General features: G+C 48.3%; 1 protein-coding gene across 1 annotated transcript in view; it reads left to right on the top strand.

Annotated features, from left to right (window-relative positions):
- PRKCE (protein kinase C epsilon) overlaps positions 1–19,415 on the top strand; it is a 169,511-nt gene extending 150,096 nt beyond the window's left edge. The window contains exon 10 of the mRNA XM_028496538.1: positions 16,581–19,415. Coding sequence (XP_028352339.1) covers positions 16,581–16,727 — 147 coding nt within the window. The 3' untranslated portion in view covers positions 16,728–19,415. The remainder of the gene's footprint in view (positions 1–16,580) is intronic.
- Positions 19,416–22,475: the final 3,060 nt, after the last annotated feature.

Genomic DNA, 22,475 nt, shown 5'->3' with positions numbered 1-22,475 from the left:
AAGTCCAGGAACCTGTTTTTAGTAGTTGGCCCAGGTGATGGCATGGAAAAGTGGACAGGGCACTCGCTTTCACCCCAGAGAGACCTGGGTAGGAATAAAATTGCTGTCACAGTATAGTCGTGTGAACCTGGGAATTCACTTCCAGCCTCCTAGAGCCGCGACCTCCTCATGTGTAAAATGGGGTTGAGAATACCCGCTCACAGAATTACTACAGGGTTAGTTTACAAACCTCAGATGCTTTGCATACTACAGAGTCTCAATAAATTTTAATTCCTGTCTCTCCATTCATCACCCCCAACCCAGCCTGTTAAAGCCCCTCTCCCTCTTATCCCAAGACTCCAAGAATCAAGAGTTAAGGATTGCAGGAGGTGGTGTGGTATTTGGAGGCTGGGGTGTGGAATCAGACGCAGCCAGGTTCCGATTGGGGCTGTAGGATCTTGGGAAAGTCACCTCATCTCTCTGAGCCTCAGTCTGCTGATCCATAGACTGGGGATGATAAAATCGACCACACTGGATTGCTGTGAGGAGAGGAAAAGCTAATGACGTGAGATGATTAGGAGAGCCCTTCATACACAGTGAGTGCTGGGGATGGCGCTGATGCTGATACTGATGGAGACAGTGGGGGTCTAAGCTGAGGGAGGCCGGTCTGGATAATATTTCTGTCCCAAAGGGGTGGAGGGGCCAGGAGATGACACCCTGTGCTCAGGGGAGCAGCCCTCCATTACAGGGCAGAAAGGCAGAGACTGGCAGAGAACACAGTTCAGACTCTGCCCGAGAGCCTCCCGGGGCTTAATTCTGGCACAGCCACTGGTCTGAGCTGGGAGAGTACTAGAAAGGAGGCGCTGCAAGACAGTTACTCACCCCAGATGCCAATATTCCCAATCCTTTGCCCCTTGGAAGACCCCCAAGTTTCCCCAACTTTTATTCTGTGAACTTGCTCACCAGCTTTACTCTTCTTGCCTTTGGTCTCGGCAGTGTTTTTGCTGAGCACGGCTGTGTGACTCTCAGTGCCCCAGCCCTGAAATGGTAGCAGTCACAGCTTCCCAAGTATTTCTAAGCTAAACAGCCTCAGTGGGGCGTCTTTAACTCTACACAAGAGATTTCTCCATCAGGGAATTCTGACTGCAGGAGCGTCCCTGTGGCCAAGGGCTGGAGGGCCCACCCGTGATTCACTTTGGTCCTCCCAGCACCCACCCCAGGGGAGGGATCTGGGCATTTCCAGGTGCTGGAAATGCCCTAGGCTGGGCACTTCCATAAGCTCCAAAGTTTTTGTTTATGACTTAATAGCTGTGAGGTTGGGATTTGCCTTCATGGATTCACCAAACTAGTGTACATTGAATATAATCTCCTCCCTGCCCCATGAACACTTAAGGTAACACGCACATCCTACCTGGGAGCATGGGACCTACTAGGCTGTGCCTGATTGAAAGTGGGGAGAGCAGGAGCCATCAGAGAAGCTTCTCGAGAGTTGCTGGATCTTGGCAGAGAGAGCCAGGAAGGGTTAGGAAGAGAGAACTACACGGGACAAGGCGTGAAAGGGAAAAGGGAAAGGCAGGATTCAGATCAGCTCTTTCTAATGGGTATTTAGTGAGCATGTGCTCTGTGCCTTCTGGGAAGCCCTGGAGGGGGAGGTAAACATAGAAGAAAAGAATCCCCTACAAACACGAACACGTTCACGTCACCGTGTGGCGTGAGGAGCTTAGATGGCAGGAGGAGATACTGAACACGAAATACTTGAGGAATACCAGGCAATGGGATAAAATTCAGGATTTGACTTTGGGAGGGGAGGCTTGAGGTTTGCCTGTCGAGGTTAGAGGACAGAACGGGAGAGATGGCACGAAGAAGATGGCCTCCCCAGTCAGGCCTCTGTGGGTCACAGGAGCCACTTCCCACCCGAGGTCTCATAGAAGATCTTGTCCAGGAGGGCCACGTAGCTGGATGAGCAGTGCCCTCCTGCCTGTCTCTGCAGAGAAGGCTACAGGGTGGTCCTGCAGCCAGGGTGGGGGTGGCATAGTGGTCAGAGGCTGGATAATGTGCGTCAAAGTAAAAGCAGATAGAATCTCAAGCTTTTCCCATGGAGGGGCTCCGTCCTCCAGCCCTCAAGCCAGCATTTGCTCTTTGAAGGGTGTAGGCACCAAGGGACATTTTGCCAGCTGATGGGGTTCCCCCATCCACACCAGCCTACAAGTCCAGGACCTTGAATCTCCAGGGCTGCATCTGTCATAGCGGAGGGAAGCTCTTGGAAACCCAGTTTTGCATCTCGGGGGATCAGGGCCCTGTTTACTCCCCATTGTTTGTGCTGGGATAAGGGGTGATGACAGAATTGGATTTGGCCTCAGCTTGATGTTCAAACGTTATTCTAGAGTTCCAGGGTCTAGCAAACACGCACTGGGTTTGTGAAGCTTCATTAAGGTTGTTCATCAACCTCAGTCTCTTCAAAGAGAGAAGACCTGGCTCGCAGGCCTGCATCTTTTCAAGCCTGCATGTTATTCGGGCTCCTCCTCTCTGAGACCTACTCCACCCCCAAAGGGGTTTTCTTGAGCACAGAGCTTGGATGTCAGTGGAGTATTTCAGGTGTGTGAGCCCAGCTAGGTGTGGAGGAGGGTCCAGCATGACGGGGACAGTGAAATAAGATCATTGCCTGAAGTAGGGAGATGGGCAGATAAGACTGGAGTGGGGATTGTCAGCTGAGATGACTTAGAAAATAAACCAGACCTTGACTGGGAGCTTCAGCCGCTCCTTCCTTCTCCCCGCAAGCAACTGGCACCTCCCCTAGTGTTGGAAACGACAGGATTGATGGTCCTCCCGGGGAGGTGTGGCAGATTCAGGCTACAGGTACCCAGGTACCTAGGATGTGGGTGTTCCAGAATGATCCAGAATACCCTCACCCCAAAACAGGAGATTTCAGAACTTAGCCCCGACTCTGTATCACAGGCAGTGAGCTAAGAGGAAAACACTGGACGGAGCTGGGTCCAGGTCCCTGCTGTGAGGCTGTGAAACCCTGAACAAGGCACTGAATCTCTCTGCTCCTTTCCTGTCAAGTGAGGGACTTGCATTGTCCCTAAGGGTTCTCCCAGCCCCAGGTATTCTGTGTAAACGTGCTCCATGAGGGCAGGGATGTGTGCAGGTTTTGAATTAACTTTATTATAATAACATTTACGGAGCTGAAAAGGTACGTGTTTAAAGTGTCTATTTTGATGCATTTTAACAAACCTGTGTAACCACCGGCTCATGAATGTAAAGAACATCTCTATACCCAAGCAGTTCCCAGGTGTCTCTGCCCCCGGCAGCCCCTGATCTGCTTTCTGTCCCTGGAAAGGAGATTTCTCTTTCCTAGAGTTTCGCGTATATGGAGTCACGTTGTACGCACTCTTTTGTGTCTGGCTTCTTTCACTCAGCATCATGTGTTTGAGACTTATATTTTTAACTTTTTATTATGGAAAATTTCAAGCATGTACAAAAGTAGCGAGAAAAGTGGAATCCCCATGTGCCCATCACCCAACTGCAAAGACTACTAGCAGGCTCTGCTTAATGTGTTAGGGGAGGGGTGTGTTTCTGCTTCATTCACAGCTGCGTCCTCAGCAAAAACTCTTGGCGCATAGTAGTGATTCATATATGTGTGTGGAATGAATGAATGAATTCTGTAGATCTACAGTGTTTTTCCAGAGAATGTTTCTCTCTTAGTTCCATCTCAAAATTCTCTTCTCACCTTTTATGGCCCAAGATCTATCCCAGTATGTGCCTGGGAATTTGGGGTGATAAGATCCTGCATTAGGAAACCTGAAATTGTTGAATGGTAAGAGAAGGTGGGTGACCTCATCGTGATTTGAGAGGCATCTATTAGAGTGTTTACAGTTCCCGTTTCAAAGCCAGTAGGCAGAGCAACAATAAATCCCAGGCCAAGAGAGCTTGATCTCCATCCAGGACATGTTCATAAATACGGGGCCGGGGGTTGGAGTGGGGGATTGTTGAGTGCGGGATCAGGGCTTTTGCCAGGACCGATTGGAAAGTTTCTTCTTTGAGTACCCAAAAGCATCCCTAGAGTAGCTCAACTCAACAGCTGTCAACAATGACGCTGCTTTGAAAAGTTGATGATAAATGAAAAAGGGCCCCCCAGTTAGAGGCAGAGCGGGGCTGGCTTTGCCACTATGTGTCTGCCCACTTCCAGCGGGAGCAGCCGCGGGGCCTGCTGCACGTCCCAGTGCATGGGGCCAGCTCGCTGCAGAGCCTGGCACAGGGGCTCAGGCCTTGGGCAGGCCGCAGCAGGCAGGGTGCTGTCTCCTCCTAAGGCTTTTTATTCCTGCATATCGACACTGTATTTTCTACACATTTTCAGCTCCAGACACCCCTGCTGGGTGCCCCTTTACCCTACTTCCAAGTCTACCCATCAGTGGGTTGTAAAAATCAATTTAGTGGGTCAGGTGCAGAAAACATTTTTAATGAAGACTAGGATAGGGTAGAATTGGGTCGAGTAGAGAAGAAGAGAAAAGGAAAGAACAGAACAAAGCAGAGAGACTAGAACATAGACTGCATCGCATATGGTAAGGGTAAAGTGTAGCAAGCTGCATCTTTTCTTGGGGACGGTGGAATGAGGTGATGTCCACTAGGTCATATATAACATGCATTTCTTACTCATATATAACACGCCTAGTGGGGATGGCAGCCTCATGCATTGTGAGGGACGCAGGGCAGAAGGCAGTTGTTTGCTTGTTGGCTGGTTGGTTGGTTGGTCGGTCGGTCGGTCGGTTGGTTGGTTTTTAACACAGCAACTGTGCTATTGGCGGAAGCCGGTGGCTGGCCACCTGGGCTGGGCTCAGCGCCTCAGCCCTTTTGCACAGGTGACCGCCTTGATGCCTCTCAGCGGGAGGCAGGACGGCACACACCAGGGGCCCGACCCGGGGTCAGAACAGGCTGAATCCAATCCTGGCTCCACCCCGGGCGGGCCCACCTTGGGCCAGCTGCTTGCTAGTCTTTGCAGTGGGAGTCGGGGTAGCTGTGAGGTTAAATGCATCAGGCAGGTCTCCATCCCTGAGCTTTATTATGTTGTCCACACGGAGGGACTGAGCCGTGCCGCTGCTGGAAGTACACGGCAGGCCCCCGAGCAGAGCCTCTAGCCCGTGCAGGAGACAGTTACTGAGTAAGTCGCTTTTTAGCCCCGGTTACAAGGAGGGCCAGGAAAGAGAGGCACAGGGCGATCAAGGTACGTGAGGGGGACCAGCCTGGGTTGGGGATGGTTCCCCAGGAAGGGGCATTTCTTTCCCACAGAGCAGTTCCAGACCCTTCTTATTAGCAGCAGGATGGAGGCCCTGTGGCCTCAGGAACGGTTTCCGAGCTCCTTTGCAGCATTTGAGAGGGAAACGGGCACTCCTTTCCTCTCATGTCTTGTCTTGGAGGGGCCGGGCTCCCCTGTGTGAGAAGAGCTCTTGCTCTGGGCCGTCACCTGGGGACTCAGCAGGGTCTACTTAGTTAAGGCCCGGCTGTGAGCTGGGTACTGCGAGTGACAGAAGATGCAGGTGGCCCCAAAATGCTACTTGCCTTGCCAGGGAGCCAAGGTTCTTGGGGCACTTGGAGACACGTCTAGGCCATTTAACAATCCAAACTGAACGTCGTCAGGGGCCAGTGAGCGCTGTACAGACTATGAGGGTGTGTCCTTAACCACACGGCCCAAAATGAATCTTGGCTGAAACGTATGCTTTATACTTTTTTACCAAGTTTTAACAGCAGATAGTCACAGCCAAAGGTGCGTCCACGTGTGGCCCTGGGCAGGCCTGGGAGGGTTTCAGGAGGCAGGTGTCAGCACCACCCTTCAGAACTGCCCAGAAAGGTCTCCTTCCCTAAAAGGAATGGAGAAATGCTGTGTCTGTGAGGCTAAAGCTACGAGACAGGTGGTTCCACCTGGTCTTGAAATAGCCTTAGACAGAGAGCCTGCGTCCGGGGGTCTTTTCCCAACCATTTTCATAGGGACCCTTCAGCCTTCCCACGGAGCAGCACACAGGCCAAAGGCAACGCCCTGTGTTGGGGGCCTCCATGGTACGAGGGACTTGAGCAAACGGGGACATTTCCGGTCCTGAGACTGCTTCTCAGGGCTTTCTGCTCTCTGTGGATTCCTCAGAGTTACTGTACCACAGAGAATTTCAGGCCTTGTTTGAGGGGAAACTTTGAAATCTGTGACTCTTAACTTAGCAGTGAAGTTGCCACCCCTTCCAGAATCTGCTGCGGTGAACTCTCTCCAGGAAAACCCAAAAGTGCCCATACATACAACACACTGGATTGTATTTCACGAGGTTCCCGGAAGCCCTGAAGTCCCTCGTCTAGTACAGGGGTTGGCAAACTCTGACCCACTGGCCAAATCCAACCCACTGCCTCTTTTCGTGCAGCCCTCAGACTAAGAATGGGTTTTACGTTTTTCTTCAGTGTTTGAGGAAGAATGGTGACACTTGACCATTGTAAGAAGTTCGAATATCTGTGTCCATAAATAAAGTGTTACTGGGACGCAGCCACTCGCAGTCACTGACACTTTGTCTAGGGCTGCTTCGTGCCACACGGCAGAGGGGAGTGGTTGTGACAGAGACCCCAGGGCCCACAAAGCCTAAAATATTTACTAGCTGGCCTTTCACAGAAAACATGCCATCCATGCTCTAAGAGTGGGAAACCCAGGTCAAGAAGTCTTGTTTGTAACATTTTAGTTTTACTTAAAATGATTGAGCCATGGAATATACAGGTAGAAGCAGCTTTGGAAATCACCTCAACAAGCTCCCCACTTTATCAAGGACCACATTCCCTGCTTCTGTGGGAGCAGGGGATACAGGGAGTTGTACCTTGGGTTCCCCTTTCAAGCTTCTGTAGGTTTCTAAGCTGGCCCTGCCTTCCAAACGAACCTTCAGGTAGAAGCCCCAAAATTTTGTTTAAAAAGCACCATAACAAATGTTCCAAGTTTGGTAACAGCTTCTTTATAACAGGGATACCTGCCCTCCCCTGTAAAGGAGATCCCAGAGGGCTGAGTCTATAGACCCCTATAAACCGCTGATTTACAGACAAATTGTAGTTGGCTGAACTCCTTTGATCACTGAAGTATTTCTAGGTGTGAGGGAGGAGGTTAGTGGTAGCTAATAGGAGTTTCCAAAGCAACTCTTCAAATGGAATTTGTAAAAATGTGGATTTTTTAATAGTCTGGGAAACAATTACGAGGGGACAAGGAGAGAGGGGGAATAGTTGAATTCCATCAAGCAGTGGATTTGACAGAATTCAACTGTAGCTGGTTGTTCAGAGTGCCTGTTGGTCTGAGGGACTTAGTCCATTTAAAAAATACATTTACATAGGCAGACTGCCTCAGGAGTGAAGCGGCTTTCCCTCAGACATGGTTTAGATGAGGCGGTGGACCAGATTATGGGGGAGGGGGCATTCGACCTGAGGCTTGGGTGGGTCCCCATCTCTGTATGCTAGCAACAGAGGCCAGCCTGCTGCCATGATTCTCTCCTGTGGACCAGGGAATGGCCAGGAACCAAGTGGCTTCCCATTTTTACATGTCATGAAGCTAATCATTTGTGCCTAAAAAGCAAATGGGTCTTGATTTTCTTTTTCCCTAAAAGGTGGAAACACAAATTTTTGTGACCTAAAATAGAGGTCACAAACTGGAGGACCGTGCAACCCATTCAACCAGGCTGCTCTATTTTTAATTGAATTAGTTGGCAAAAATTAGGAGATCTAACATGAAAATGTGTCTGGGGTATTTTTTGGGAATTCAGAAGACCTAGGAATTCTGGGTCTGTGTTCCTGAAGGAACACATCAGCTGCTGAGGCATGCACTGCCCACTTTGCCCCCAGCTCTACAGCTCCCTGTGGACACACACACCCCCTCTGGCTCATTACAGAGAATAAAAGAAATGATGTCATAGCCAGCACTGCTAAAAGTAAAATTCATCTTCTTTCTTCCTTTTTGTTTTTCTTATCTTGCTTTATTCCAGAAAGTTTAAAGATAGCCCACTAGGATATACAAAGCACATACTGTAAATGTAATGGCAGTGAAAATGAGGAAAGACAAACAAGGTTAGGAAGGCAATAAAAGGATCAGGAATGTCCTTTTGGGTGGGTCACAGTTCTGGCTCTTAGCTTTTGAGAGAAGACTGGTTAGTCCTAGTATTTGGAGTACACAGGAGAAGAAAGCACACAGCTTACACCGGTGATACAGTGATTATTCTGTGAACTGAGATCAGGGATCATCCCAAAGACAACGCTCTTTGTTCTCACCATACTGTTGTGATCAATATTGACAAAGAAGCAATACTAATAATTTACATTTACTCTCTGCTGTGTAATGTTCTCATCACTTAAATGTATTATTTCACTTAATCCTTATAACAAATATATGGGGATGACTACTAATATCCCCATTTTACAGATGAGGAAACTGAGGCACAAGAGAGAATTCATGATTTGCCCAAGGCCACAAAGTTCAGCGTGCATGCTAAACCACTAGGCTACGCTGCCTCTCAGAGGGCGACATCTAAAGAAAGCAGTGTGGTTTGCCTGTGAGCTCTTGGGTATCCTGATTTTATAAAGACCGATATAAAATAACTAAGGAATGGCATGAAATTCAGAAGGAATACCAATATATTGTGTGACCTTGAGGGGAAGCTGAATCCAGAACAATTAGCCCCTAAATAGGCTTTCAGACTACAAAAAGTCCCTTTGAAACTGCTAAGAAAAAGAAGGAAGAGAGAGATCCACTGCTCCTTTACACAGAGGGACTCAACAAGGCTGCACATCAGAATCACTCACAGAGCTATAAAAAAAAATACAGAGGTCTGGGCCCCACCCCTGGACATTCCAGTTCACGAGGTGTGTGTTGAGGCCCGGGTGTCCATATAGATGCACGTTTGTTTCTGATGCACAGGCAGGATGGAGAACCACTGACTGAAAACAATGACAAAGAGCAAGGCTGTTATTTTGCCTCTAACTTTTCCCCCAAAGAGAAATATCTTCAGAGTACAAAGATTAGGGCAAAAACCACTCTTGGGGGAACTGAAACCCAAGAGAAGTGAGTTAATGAATTATATCTAATGAAGTCACCTGGGAGCTATAACTCACCCAGGCCAGATCCTGGAGCAGTTACACTGAGTCTCTGGGGTGCGTGTAGCACCACTGTCATTTAAAGTTCCATGGTGGTTCTGTTGTACGGGCGAGTTTGAAAGCCACTGTGCCAGGCCCAGGTGAGGTATCTCTCAGGTTAGTGAAGAATCAGCCATGCCCACTATTTGGTTATTTGGATTTGATGGAATAGAGCAGTGGTACCAAATGATGGGACATGGGCAAACAGTCTCCCAGTATTCAGAAAGAGGGAAAATGAGGTTTGGGATACTCTGAGATGGATGTGATTAAAGCAAGTTTCTAGAAGGTTTTATGAGAAGATAGTTTGTGGACACTTAGGGGAAAACGGTAATTGCTTGGAGCCAATTAACGTCACCTCTAGACTAATAGATGAGAGAAATGCTGCAGGCATTGTGTATCTTTATTCCAGCAAAACAATTGAAAGTCTCGGATAGCATCCTCCTGAACAAGATGGAGAAAGTGACCATGGCTGGTTGATTCACAGTGGATTTAACACGCATACCCCCGCAGTGTGCTGGTGTGACTGGGTAGGTCAGCTTTGTGAGAGAGCTCTTTGCAGAGGGCAGGTCAGAGGGCTCTGAGCCTGAGCTTCCCTTATACAGTATTTTTATGTGCATCTTGTTAAAGAGATGGGAGGCATGCCAATCAAATTTTAGGATGACAAAAATCTGAAGGATATGGCAGAAAAGATGGATGACAGAATTAAAATGGCATTCCTATAGTACTTTAGAGTTTACATGAGGTTTACTTATGTGCTGTCATGCAATCCTCGGCAAGCTAGGTAGATTTATTATCCCCACTTTCTTGGTAAATAAACTGCGATTCAGAGAGGTAAATTACAGAATCATTATTTATGGTAATCTTAACAACCTAGAAATAAGTACCACCATAAGAAGAAATCAAGGTTAAGCGTCAGAGGTTACATCTGGATGCAAAAAATCCATTTCAGAAGATGGGGGTTTGTATTAGTTTCCTAGGACTACCGTAAAGTTCCACACGCCGGGTGGCCTACAACAACAGAGATGTATTGTCTCACAGTTCTGGATGCGAAAGTCTTTGATCAGGGCCCCTGCAGAGCCACGCTCCCGCTGAAACCTGCAGGGGAGGAATCCTTCCTTGCCTCTTTCAGCTTCTGGTGGCACCAGATGTTCCTTGGCTTGTGGTAGCATCACTCTGCTTTTCATGTGGGTTCTCCCTGTGTCTCTTCATCCGGTCCTCCCCCTGTGCGTGTCTGCCTCTGTGTCCAAATTTCCCCTTCTTATAAGGTCACCAGTCATACGGGATAGGCCCCACCCTGGTGACCTTACATCTGCAAAGACCTTATTTCCAAATAAGGCTGAGGTGCTGGTGGTTAGGATTTCGACATAGCTTTTGGGGGAGACACAGTTCAGCACATAACAAGGTTAAATTGGATTGCTAAAATTGTGAGAGCGTCACTGTTTTATCACAGTTACCTTAGAAATGATAAAACATTGACACCGTCTTAGACATTGATTTAATTTGAGAGTTTCCACCAAGTAGAGGGTCATGCCACTTCCCTTGGCATTGCTCAGACCACGGAGTCAGGAATCGAGCCGTCAGTTCTGGCCACCACATTCTAAGAAGGAAGTGGATTAAAAAATGGTAGGGCGCCGCCGTGGCAAGATAGGTGCTGTGAAAGCTTCCACTGGCAGCCTAGACAAACCCTCTATGTGTCTCGCTCTGTTTTCTATAAGGAAAATCCAAAAGTATGATCAATTCTTGGTTAACAAAATTAAAAAGGGGGGAAAGGGATAGAAGAATATGTTGAGAGAAATTTCTAGGCAAATGATAGTTGACTTGAATTTCTCTTCCAACCCTCGTTTTTGTCAGGCAAAACACTATGCAGTTATACGTTTCTCATTTCATTTAACTTCATGGGTGAGCATGTGTGTATAAGCATATGCACATGTACTTTGTCAATATATGGGTATAATGAATATATGTGTATATGTAAAGATCCAGTTAATTGATGTTAAGCAAGCATTCTAGTTATTTACGTTCTCCCTTTTTCTTTGAAGCTATTTAAAAGAAGAAAGAGCTTAGATAAGAATATTGACATTTCAGAGCTAAGAGGAATCTTGAGTTTGACGGTTGCACGAATAAAAGGATTTTGAGCAAATGAATATTAAGGGATTGCCGTGTGCCCTGCTTTGCAGTAGGTACCTTGAGGGATACGAGAGGAAAATGGGACACACATAAAAACGTGACAAGGAGGGAGCAAATGCATGTTCCCGGAAGTGCCGTGGGGGACTGCAGGGGAGGGTGAGATGGAGGGAGGCTGGAGTCAGGGAGACTCAAGAGGGAGGTGGAACCTGAAAGCTGGATTTTTGGAGACCACGTGGAGACAGCATGTCTCCCCAGAAAGTTATGGTCACACACATGGGTCCAGGGACCCTGGCTTGTGGTCACTCTACTGCCTGTACCCTTGCTGTCACGCCAGGCACAGATGAAGAGGTGGTCTGGGACCAGCACGGTGACTACAGCCCCGTGCCCCGGCCTGTAAGACCAGGGCGTTTTCTCGGTGCTTTAGAACAAAGTCGTCTGTTGATCTCGTAATCATATGAAGACAGAAGCAGAAATCGCTGGCTCCTCTGAAAGCTTGTATTTATGACTTCAGTTCAGTGAGGGCTATGAAAGAATTGCGCCAGCCAGACAGGAAGCGAGCATTCAGGCAGCCTGCCCATGTCCGCACTGGGGTCCAGACACTGCCACAGTCGGCTTAGCCTCCAGCCCTCAGTGGCCTCAGGGCGATTTAAAAGGCAGGTCCCCTACCTTTGCCTCTCAAATGCAGTTTCTCAGAGGCATCTGGAGTGACCTGTAACCCTGTTTACATAGTTCTACCTCAGTTCCCCGCTGCAGATGCCAGAAGTGTGCCCTCCCCCCAGGGTCAGCCCCAGACCTCTCAAATCCAAGACCTTACTTCTCAGTGAAGCCAAAGGGAAGAGGAATGTTCTTTTCCCCTGACATCAACTGCAAATACCCACCAAGTCCGTAAACTTCTCTTAGCCCATCTGTCGTGGTAGAATTTGCCCAAACCCTGGTTCATCCTCTTTCTTTCTCAGACCAGCAGTCAAGGAACCCTAGTGGCCCAGGCTGACCACTGCAGGGAGAGGAAACCCCATTAACCAGACCTAAGCCTGCCTGTCTCTCAGGGCATTGTAGGGCAGCCATGGACTGGGATGCCCTGCTCCAGGCTCTTTGTGAGTCAGACCTCAACCTTCTCCAAACAAAAACACCCTCTGGCACAAGAGTGCCACAGGTTCTGAACCCAGATCACTTCCGTGGCTCTAGATAAAGCAGCAGCAAGAGACGTGCATTCGCTTATTTTTTTCCTCTGATATTTCTTGAGCACTCTCTATGTGCCAGGCAGTACACCATCCCGGGGATGGACTGGCGAGTTCAACCCAGTCCCTGCCCCCAGGAGCGCACAGGTTAGTTGCAAAAGGAGGCGGACACCCAGGGCGGTAAGTGCCGTGATGAGAGTTAGGAGAGGTGGTAGGACCCCCGTAAGAGGCCTGGAGGGACAGAGAAGGCCTCCTGAGAGCAGGGCATCTGAGCCAAGATGGGAAAGGTGAGCAGAGTCAGCTCGGTGATGAAGACATGGGGCAGAAGGCAAGGAGGGGAGAGGCTGCTCCGGGCCGAGGACTAGCCGAACAAAGACTCGGTGGCAGGAGCAAGCCAGTGAGTCCAGAGGACTTCATGGTTCCCCCGCGCCCAGGAGATGCAGCTGGGCAAGTGGACAGGGACGAGATCCCAGAGGGCATTAGAAGTGGGTAAGAAACCGGGGCTTTTTCCGAGAGCAGTAAGCCACCGTTGGAAGAATCTCAGTGGCTGGAGGAAGCACAGGATGTTCAGGCAGGCCCTGGCTCAGCACTCGTTCAGGATTTGAAAGCATCCAGAGAACTGTGAGCTGAGGCCCTGCCCTCACGAAGCTCATGGCACCCGTGGGCAGATCACATGGGCTGTGCTGGGGAACACAGCCAAGAAAGAGAGTGAGGCATGCCCACGGCACACGGTGCTAAGACTTGGAGGCAGGGTAGGATCTCACATTTATTGGGTGCCCATTGTGTGTTGGGGTCTGCATGGAGGCGCCTCACATCTGGCATCTCATTTAGTCCTCAAGGCAATCTGTAGGGCACCTGTGACCACCCCCATTTTACAGATGAAAAGACCAAGGCTCAAAGAGGTTACCTTCACAGTGTCATCTAACCAGGAAGGGGGACAGTACCAGGGTGGGAGGTCAGCCAGTACTCTTTCTCCTCCTGCATGCAGCCTTCCTTCTGTGTGGATCAGAGGATGTGGGAAGGACTTAATGGAGGAGATAAGGTGCGAAGAGTTAGAAGGCTGTTCCGCTGTCCCAGTGTCACCTCTCAGGCTGTGCGGTGGGGGCTGAGAGTCAGGCATTTAGATATTAGGAGAGGCACATGGGGTGACTAAAGATCCAGCTAAACAGGGAGTGTCTCTAGGAGTTTGCCCATCAGAACCTTGGAGTGGAGTCTCGTGCCAACTCTGTAAGGGAGACAGCAGCTTTCCAAAGCGTAAAACCAGTGAGTATAGGATAAAATCCCCAGTCCTCTCTAAATTCGAGGATGCTGTGCTGCCTGCATGGTATTAACAGGGGATGGGGTTTCTCAGAAATACTTGCTTTGGAAAACTCCCTAAGCCTCTAAGGTTAATTAATAGTCAGGAATTGTTAGTTATTTGAATTGGCAATGAGTGACTGACACGCACCTAAGCTGTCTCCAAGGGGCTGGGTTGCGTAAGGGGTGCACGAGCCAAGTGTGTTCTTCTGTAGAGTTCTTGAAGAATGGCACACTCGCTCCAGTGCCACAGATGATTCTGGGACCAAGGGAAAGCCCAGAGCCGAGCTAGATTGCTACCCAAGCCAGCCCGCCATGGAGCTAGAGGCCCCCTGGGAATGACGTCCCTAGCTGTATTGACTGAGCCCGATTCCCTGGTAAGCAGTCAGCAAGTTGGGACATTCAGACATCCTGTGGAATCTCGCTCCGTCACTATGCTCATTTAACCTCAGGAAAGGAAACCAGTGTCCATGACTAATGGCCACAAATGATTGAAAGGTGAAGCACAAGTAGTTAAACAGGGGAGCCGATGCCAGAGTGTTGACAGATTTCCTGAGGTTCTCTATACGCGGGCTCCCCTCCCCCTTTAGTGACCACTGAGAGGGAGCCAGGAAGGAGGTGGTCCTGCCCCTGAAAGTACCTGGGCATAGCCCACCATTGGTGGTGTTACCAGTTGAGTTTCCCTCCTGCCCTATTCCTTGCCAATCTTCTTCACCAACTCCCACCCCTGGTCCCGCTCTCCTCCTGCCCCCACTGAGGATGCCCCTTGGTCGCCTTCTGGGATGATACTCCGTGCTTCCCAAGTCTTAAAGTCTTGCTGTCACCTGTTCCCCTTCCTGCCGCTCCCCCAGCACCACGGGCCCATACTCTATAACCCCTCTTCAATCAAAGTGAACCCATCCCTTCTTCCATAGGGATCTTCAGAAGAGGCGTCTCCACACCCTTTCCCCAGGCACCTGCCCTCCCGTGTCCCTCATGCATCACTTGGGGATGGGCTCTGTGGTTCTCCTCTGGAGTCCCTCTCCATGAGGGCCCCCCTTTTCCTCGTGCTCTGTACACACTGGAGATGGAGAACGTGTCATCCTCTTGCCTGGAGCCAGCCCTCCTGTAGAAAAGACTAAGCCACTCCTCAGTTTTCCCGTCTCAAGGGGCGACACACACATCCTGCTGCGGCAAGTCCTGTTTCCATCCCTTGGGCTTTTCTGTGTCCCCCTTTTGTCTCCCCTCCAAGGTCTCTGAGACCTACTGAACTATGCAGCTCAAGGCCAGAGAGAAGACGCCAAGCAGGACTGATGGGTGCTGAAAGATGGGAAAGATTAGCTCATCTCCGCTCTGTGCTGTCCATCTGATTCAGATCTCAATCTGGGGAAATTTGAAAACAGACTCCCCTGCCAAGCTCACCTCACCATGTCACCACTCTCTCCCCAGCCCACAGACCTCTCCCACCATGCTGGCTTACCAGCAAGTCATTCTGACTTTGCTTCAGCCTAGTGGTTTGACCTAAGTGTCTCCTGTTTGAATTTGACTCTTGCCATGTCTTCCCACGTCTCCAGTACCCAGCTTTCCAGACGTTCTACACCACAGGAGGCATCATGCTGAGAGCTGGATTTGAGTCTGGCTCTGCTCTGAACTCATTGGGTGACTCTGGGCAAGTCACCAAACCTCTGTGAGCCATGGTTTCCACATCTGTAAAATCAGGATAATAACACCTGCCTGTTCCAAGGATCAGTGAGCAAATAAACGTGAAGATGCTGTAAGCTGTAAAGCAGCACTTCCCAAACCACGCTCTGCAGAACTTTGCTCCCGTCTTCTTAACCATCTTCCTCTCTGCCAAGGTGCCTTCCTCCCATCTCTACCAACATGACTGTAACTCATCCTTCAAGTCTCAGCCGGGCCCCGACTACGCCATGAAAGTTTTTCTAAGGATTGCAGTGTGTTCTAGACGGGAATACTGATTCCCGATTCAGCAGTGAACCCCCAAAGGCAGAGAGCGTTATTCGTACTTCCTGATTTTCTCCAAAGCCCAGGATTTGTTCGATTGCTGCCCTCCACCCTCCACAGACCATAAGCTCAATTTTGAGCTGGGTATGGGTCTTTCTGAGCTGGGAAGTCAGTGGTGGGCTTGCTGATGTATTCACTCATGCAGTAGATGCTTAGTGCAGGGGACTGCTGGGGACCCAAGGCTGAGTCAGACGAGGCTTCTGCCTTTAAGGAGCTCATGGTCAGGACAAAAGCATTAACAATTCACTGCAAGTCAGTGTCTTGAGTATAATAATAGAAATAATGTGGGAACACAAAATAGCAGGTGAGGATCAAGGCAGGCTTCCCAGAAGATGGTCCCACCCACCCCCCATCCCATGCATCCTCCTACTTATAGAGAAGATGACATCTGGAGCAGACATGGCAAGGTAATGGGGGGTTTACCTTTTATGGAAGAAAGACCACTGGAGACCTTGTGGGAGGGAGATTCAAGTTCATTTCCTGGATCACAGGAAGGGGCGTCTCAGTGGAGCCAGAGGGTTAGGGCAGATGCTGGAAGGGGGAGCGTCCGGAACACACACACCCACAGACATGCACACACACGCTCCACCTCCCCCCACAGTCTATGGGAATCCCACTTCCCTGCTTTTCCATCATACCTCTCACCCCGTCTTCCTTCTCACCTGGACTCATTCTTCCTCTCCAAGTCCTCCATCACCTCCCGGTCCTGGGGCCATTCATCGTTACCTCATTGGAACAGCTCGATGTCCGCTGTCAGTAGCTAGAGGTCTGCTTTGGCGAGAGGCTGGTCAGCGCGATGCCCACTCCCTGCGGGGGGCCCCGGGGAGGAAGGTCAGCCTGGAGTCAGTGCTTTCTCTTATCTTCCCACAGAAAACCAAAAGAGACGTCAATAATTTTGACCAAGACTTTACCCGGGAAGAGCCGGTACTCACGCTCGTGGACGAAGCGATTGTGAAGCAGATCAACCAGGAGGAATTCAGAGGCTTCTCCTACTTTGGTGAAGACCTGATGCCCTGAGAAGCCGCTCCAGGTGGAGTTCGTTGACGCTGCAAGCAGGGGCGCCGGGAAGATTCCTATTTTTCCGTCGGACGGTCTTGAACTACTTCTCCTCCCCGGAGCCCCAGTCCCTTGTCCACCCTCTATTTATTACATTCCCTCGCCCCAGGCCAGCTCCGCCCTCTTCCCACCTGGTGACCAGAAGGCACTCTTGGTTCTTGTCTCACCAGTAATGCAGAATCGCGTGGCGTCAGCAGTTCACTGGACCCAGTGCCGAGTCTGGTCTGTTGGCAAGCCTGGCTTCACTCCACGGGGGCTTCTGGCAGGGAAGCGACTTCAGGTCTTTTACTGAAAAGAAAAGGAAAAAAAAAAAAAAAAAAAAAAGCTAACGAGACTCTGGCTCTGCTCGTGGACGCAGAGTGCTGGCAACTCTTGCTTCTCATCCCTCCAGTTCCCCCGCTTGCCACCCTCTGCCATTCTATCCAGAAGAAGAGACTGGTGCTTCTTCAGCCCAAAGGTGGGCGCCCTCAAGGCATGCCCGGGAAGGAGAGAGGCTGGGAGATGCCCGGGTTGGTTCCCTGTGTTGGTTTGCTCTGGAATGGCTAATTCTCACTTGCTTTGGTTTTAGCTTTGGGGCATGCCAAAGCTGTGTAAGCATGCATCTTGTGGAAGAAATCGCTCTCCGTAGAAAAAGAAATTTGATTTTGAACTCTGTTAACATTTGAAGAATAGATTATCAAATTTGCTTTCTAATTGGCCAAAAGATATAAATTCCAGTGTTAATACAGGTAGATATTAAAGGGCTAATACATCCTCGTCCAAGGTTTATGCTCTTAATGCTTTCGTGGCACGTGGGGCTCTGTGAATTGAGAGAAAAGGAAACTGGTAGTGCTCTTACTTATTCAAGTTCTGCCTGAACTCCAAGGCCACCGCAGAGGTGGCCAAGGCCCTGGGGTTCTAGCAAAACTCGCCTCCCAAATTCTCTTTGCGGTTTCGTCCTAAGTCCCCAGCATCAACTCTATTTATTTTCTGCAGCAGTGTGCAATTTTCGCGCACTTCTACCAAACGGTAGTACTACTGTGTTGTGGTTTTTAAACGTTAAACGTGTAAAGTTAAATATGAAATACCTGCTTTTGGAACAAGCAGAATGAGGTTAAACATGGGTCATGCAGAGGGTGTCAGGAGATTGAAGAGCGACTTATTTGAAAACTGACAGGGTGGCAAGATGCGCTCGGAGTTTTGTTTCTGTGTGACATGCAATGGCAACTCATGTGGACGCTATTTAATGGACGTGACATTACCTCCTGTAGATATGCTAACAGTGTTACATTCTTTGATTTCCAAGGGTTCTCTGTGGCTTTGTGTACATGTTTCCTGGAGGTCGTTTGATTATCTATTTTACTGAACTGATTTAGCAGGGAATGGAATCCATTCCAACTGTTGCACGTGGAGTTCCCAGCTGCCCCTAAATATATATACTTGTGAGTGGCAAAGTGGCACTAATGAAGCTTTTTGCCTTTTGTACATTTGAGATTTTTGTATATAGTGTTTGCTGCAAGGCCTGTGGAATTAATTCATTGAATTTAGAGGTATCAACTGCTGCATGTTCAGGCATATTATAAAACTTTAGTCTATGAAAGAATAATTATAATAATGTCCAGGTGCAATACTCTCTGAGTGTATTGGTTCAAGTTACCGAGAGATAAGGTGTGTTTCCTTCTTTCTCTTTTTTTCCTCGGGGGGCGGGGAGGGGTGTTCTTTGTATTGTTTATTGCATTTTGGTTTATTTTAAAAGATGTAAACTCACGTATAGTTCTCCTGCGCTCTGTTATGCCCTGATAGAGATGGGAAAGAGAAAGGAATGTTCTGGATGGTGGTTTCAAAGTTTGGACAGTAACTAGCTGGAGCCCATTAGCTGGTGTCCATATTTGTATCTGGCTAGTCACGTAGCCTTGGTTACTAGTGATGCCATTCAGTTCTCTTTTGTTCTGATTTTTTAAAAACTCAGGTGTAATTATTAACTGTTCTTATGATCATTTCAAATACTATGCTGTATCAATTTGTGTGTTTGGCATACCAGTGAAGAGATGAAGAACAGTAGATTAACTGATCTTTGGTAACTTGACATACTGGGGAGAGACTGTCTTCTGGAGTTGAGGACAAGCACAGAAGCATCTTCATGGCGGCATCATCTCATTTTTTTAGGAAGACATGACAATACTGCCCATCTTACTCATGCATCACCACTGCTCTCTGTTTTCTCCTCTGCTTCCTTCACCCCGATGGACTTTGAAACACCGAGCAAACTCTAACTGTAATGCCACCTGGCCTTGTCCAAGGTATTCCCATGTCAGCAGGGGTTGGGCCTTCCTAAAGGACAGCTAGCGTTTTTGTTGGGAAGTCAAATAATAATACATTCCACCAGGCAGCCCCAGGCAGTCACTCAGCGGGTTGCCTGGACCAGAGATGCCCCCTTCCAGCCCCCAAAGCTGGGCTGGCTGGGATTCCTCCTGTTTGGGGCTGGAGCTCATCAAGTTCTCACACAGGCAGATTCAAATCCCATGTAGTCTATAGAATAAGGCTTGTGTGTTCGGTGAGTAGTCATTGTTTCATTTTAGCTTTCACAAGAGTTTGGAAGCAGACACACTGTTTCATTTCTGCCAGTTCTTTCGAATCTTTCCAGCTCGCTCACTCACTCTTTTTTTTTTTTTTTTTTTTTTAAGAAAAAAAGGGGGACGGGAGTGCAAAAAAATGCCCAAAAAAATATATGAAGGATAGCTGTTCTCCTGTGTTCTCTCATAATGGACTTTGTGAAGTGGAGACATTTTTTTTTTCCTCCAAAGGTGAAAAAACAATGCGTTCTTGCTTTAGAAAAAAAAAAAAAAAAAAAAGAAGGCTAAAAAATTACCTCTTTTTAAATTATGTGCAAAATAATTCTGGCTAAATATAAAATGTATTCAATTTTAGGGATTTTTTTTTTTGTATTGTGATGCTTTATTTGTACATTTTTTCCCTTTATGGATGTAATTTTGATCTCTTGCCATTCATTAGTGTTCTTTCATTGTAAACATTATTGTGCCAAATGTACTGTATTCAAAAGGATGTGAATGTGTATTGTTTCAGAACCTAATAAATACGATGACGTTAAATCTTATTTCTCAGTCCTGATGAACATTTTTATCTCCTTGGTGAGTGTCAAGGTGACACTAATGAAGCTTACTGCCCTTTCGACATTAGGGATTCCAAATTCCCAAACCTAGATGTGGTTTCAGCTTTTCTCTTACCCTTTGAAGATGCACAAAGAATGCAAATGACCATATTGGCAAATGCTCAACGCCCACCCCTGCCTGGCCTCTATGTTTCGGGGACTCTGCCAGCCAGAGGCGTGGAGGGCGCCTGAACGGACTGGGTGTGGCGCTGCCCCGTAGAGCCAGCAGCTGGGCAGGCAACACCGGGAGCCTCTGCAGCACTCAGTTTCTAACCGGCTGCTCAGAACTTTATGCCTTGGGAGTCCTAGAAACCCCTGCGAGGCTGGGAGCCCCTTGGAGGCTGGGAGCCCCTTGGAGGCTGGGCCTGGAGCACAGGCTAGCCAGTGGGGCTCCATGCTTGGCTTGCACCCTCCCTGCCACTCAACCAGTGTTCATGGCCGTCACAGTGATTCTGAGCTCTCCAGGTTCCTCCTTCACGCTGGGGCTCCTTTCTCACACTCCACTCATGTTGCACTGCTCCTGCTAGGCTCCTCCTCTTCTTTCTCCAGCATAGAATTTTCAAGAATGTTTGGAACTCAAAAGGATGCTCTAGAGTACACCAGAAATCTCAAGTAACCAGACCTCCCTGTTTCTTAAGAGCTATGGGCATGATTGCAGTTTTATGATTTGTCATCCTCAGGCCATCCTAAGGAGATGGACTAACTCATCACCCTTTCAAGCCCTTAACAATCACTTCCAAAGCCCTCCCATGCCTTTGCTATATCGTCCCGAAGGTACTCGCCTCTCAGTCCCCTCTCCCACCCCCATCAGCAACATCGTCTGCCTACCTGGAGATGTAAGCATGGACCTCCAGACCCACTCCAAGAAGAAAGTTGTATTTATCTATTTTTCTCTCTGATTCAGGCAGCTGTTTCTAAATAAGTGACCATCCCAGGAGAAGCAAGCTTCCCACCAGTGTGTCTGAGTTTAAATAAAAAGAGAACTGGATTAAACGATGCTGTTCTTAGAAGATCAGAAGACATCTCCAAGCATTTCACTGAATGAAATATGACCAGTCTACACCTCCCTTGCCTAGTGGTCCAGAAGAGACAGCTCCAAAGTCCTGGAGATGAGGAAATCCATCCTCCCAAAATCTGTGTGCTCCACAAATCACACAGAAGCTGTAAGGAAGGTCAACTGCTGATCAGAGTCCCTGGTTTGGAACCTCTTCCCTCAATCCCAACCATGTTCTGGAAGAGGAAGCCAAGCACTGCCATGCCTATTCCAGGAAAACCATGGCCGCTGGTCCCTGACAAGCATTGTTAGGTGGCTCCGGAGCTACTTGAGGAAAGCCTGTCTGTGTGGCTTTGCCCCCGAGCTGAGAAACGGCAGGTCTAACAGATTCCTTGCAGAGGGAATCTATGGGAAGATTGGTCCTTCTCTATTTCCTTGTACCTGAGTACAGTCCAGTGCTTGGATTACTGGGAGCCTGAAGATCTCCATGCAATAAAATTACTGAACCACAAAGCATGTGTCGTCATAGTGCTTACAGTGGCAGAGAGATGGAGGGAAAAGAAAGCATAGAAGCCACATCATGAAGTCTGTTTTTCACTTTGAAGCTCTTTAGCCTAGACAATGATACAACTTGTGCGGTATGTCTTAAGCTGGACCTGAAGGATGATCAGCTGTCCTAATCAGGAATACACCCTCCAGGGATGGACAGCTGATTGAATAAATAGACAGTGTTTATTCAGAAGGTACTACGAGTGCTTCAGCTCTCTTTTAACTCCCATCGACTCCTGGGGGTTTTGTTATTAGCATAAAGAATGCTAGAAAAGCATTCTTAAGGAAACCCATAGCTTGTTAATTAGCATAAAGGATGTCAGAAAGGTGACATTAGTGATGTTTGAGGTAAGTAGATTGGCAAAGATATTTTAAGACAAATCTCCATATTAAAAAAAAAAACAGGGTATAAGAAACTAGAGAGCCTTCAATTTCCCTAGTAATCAGGGAAATGCAAATTTAAATCAAACTGCAATACCACTTCACACCCACCAGAATGACTGAATCAAAAAGGCAGACTTATCAAGGTTTACTAAGGATGTGGAACAACCGGAACTTTCAGTGTCTCAGGTTTGAGTGTGAAGTGGTACAACTACTTTGGAAAACTTTGGCAGTATCTACTAAAGCGAAATATGTATACCCTTGACGCAACAGAAAATTTATCTGGTGAATAAATGAATTTTGGGATGTTTCCACAATAGAACACTAGGTAGACATGAGAATGAATGATTTACAACCACGCACAACATCATAGATGAACCTCACAACACAGTTTTGAGTTTAAGAAGCCAGGCACAGTGCAGACTGTGCGATTCCATTTACATAAAATACAAAATAGACAATCCGTGCTGCTAGAAATCAGTCTAGTGGTTGCCCTTGGGGGAGGAGAGGCCATGACTAGGAGGGGGCGTGAAAGGGCTTCTGGAGAGCTGCTTTAGTTTTGTTTTCTGAACTGGCAAACAGGTATGTTTACTTTGTGATAAATCATTGAGCCGTCCGTCCCCTTATGATCTGTGCA

The sequence above is a fragment of the Physeter macrocephalus genome, chromosome 12 (assembly GCF_002837175.3).
Source record: "Physeter macrocephalus isolate SW-GA chromosome 12, ASM283717v5, whole genome shotgun sequence".
Taxonomy (NCBI): Eukaryota; Metazoa; Chordata; class Mammalia; order Artiodactyla; family Physeteridae; genus Physeter; species Physeter macrocephalus.
This window is presented reverse-complemented; position numbering and strand designations above follow the sequence as displayed.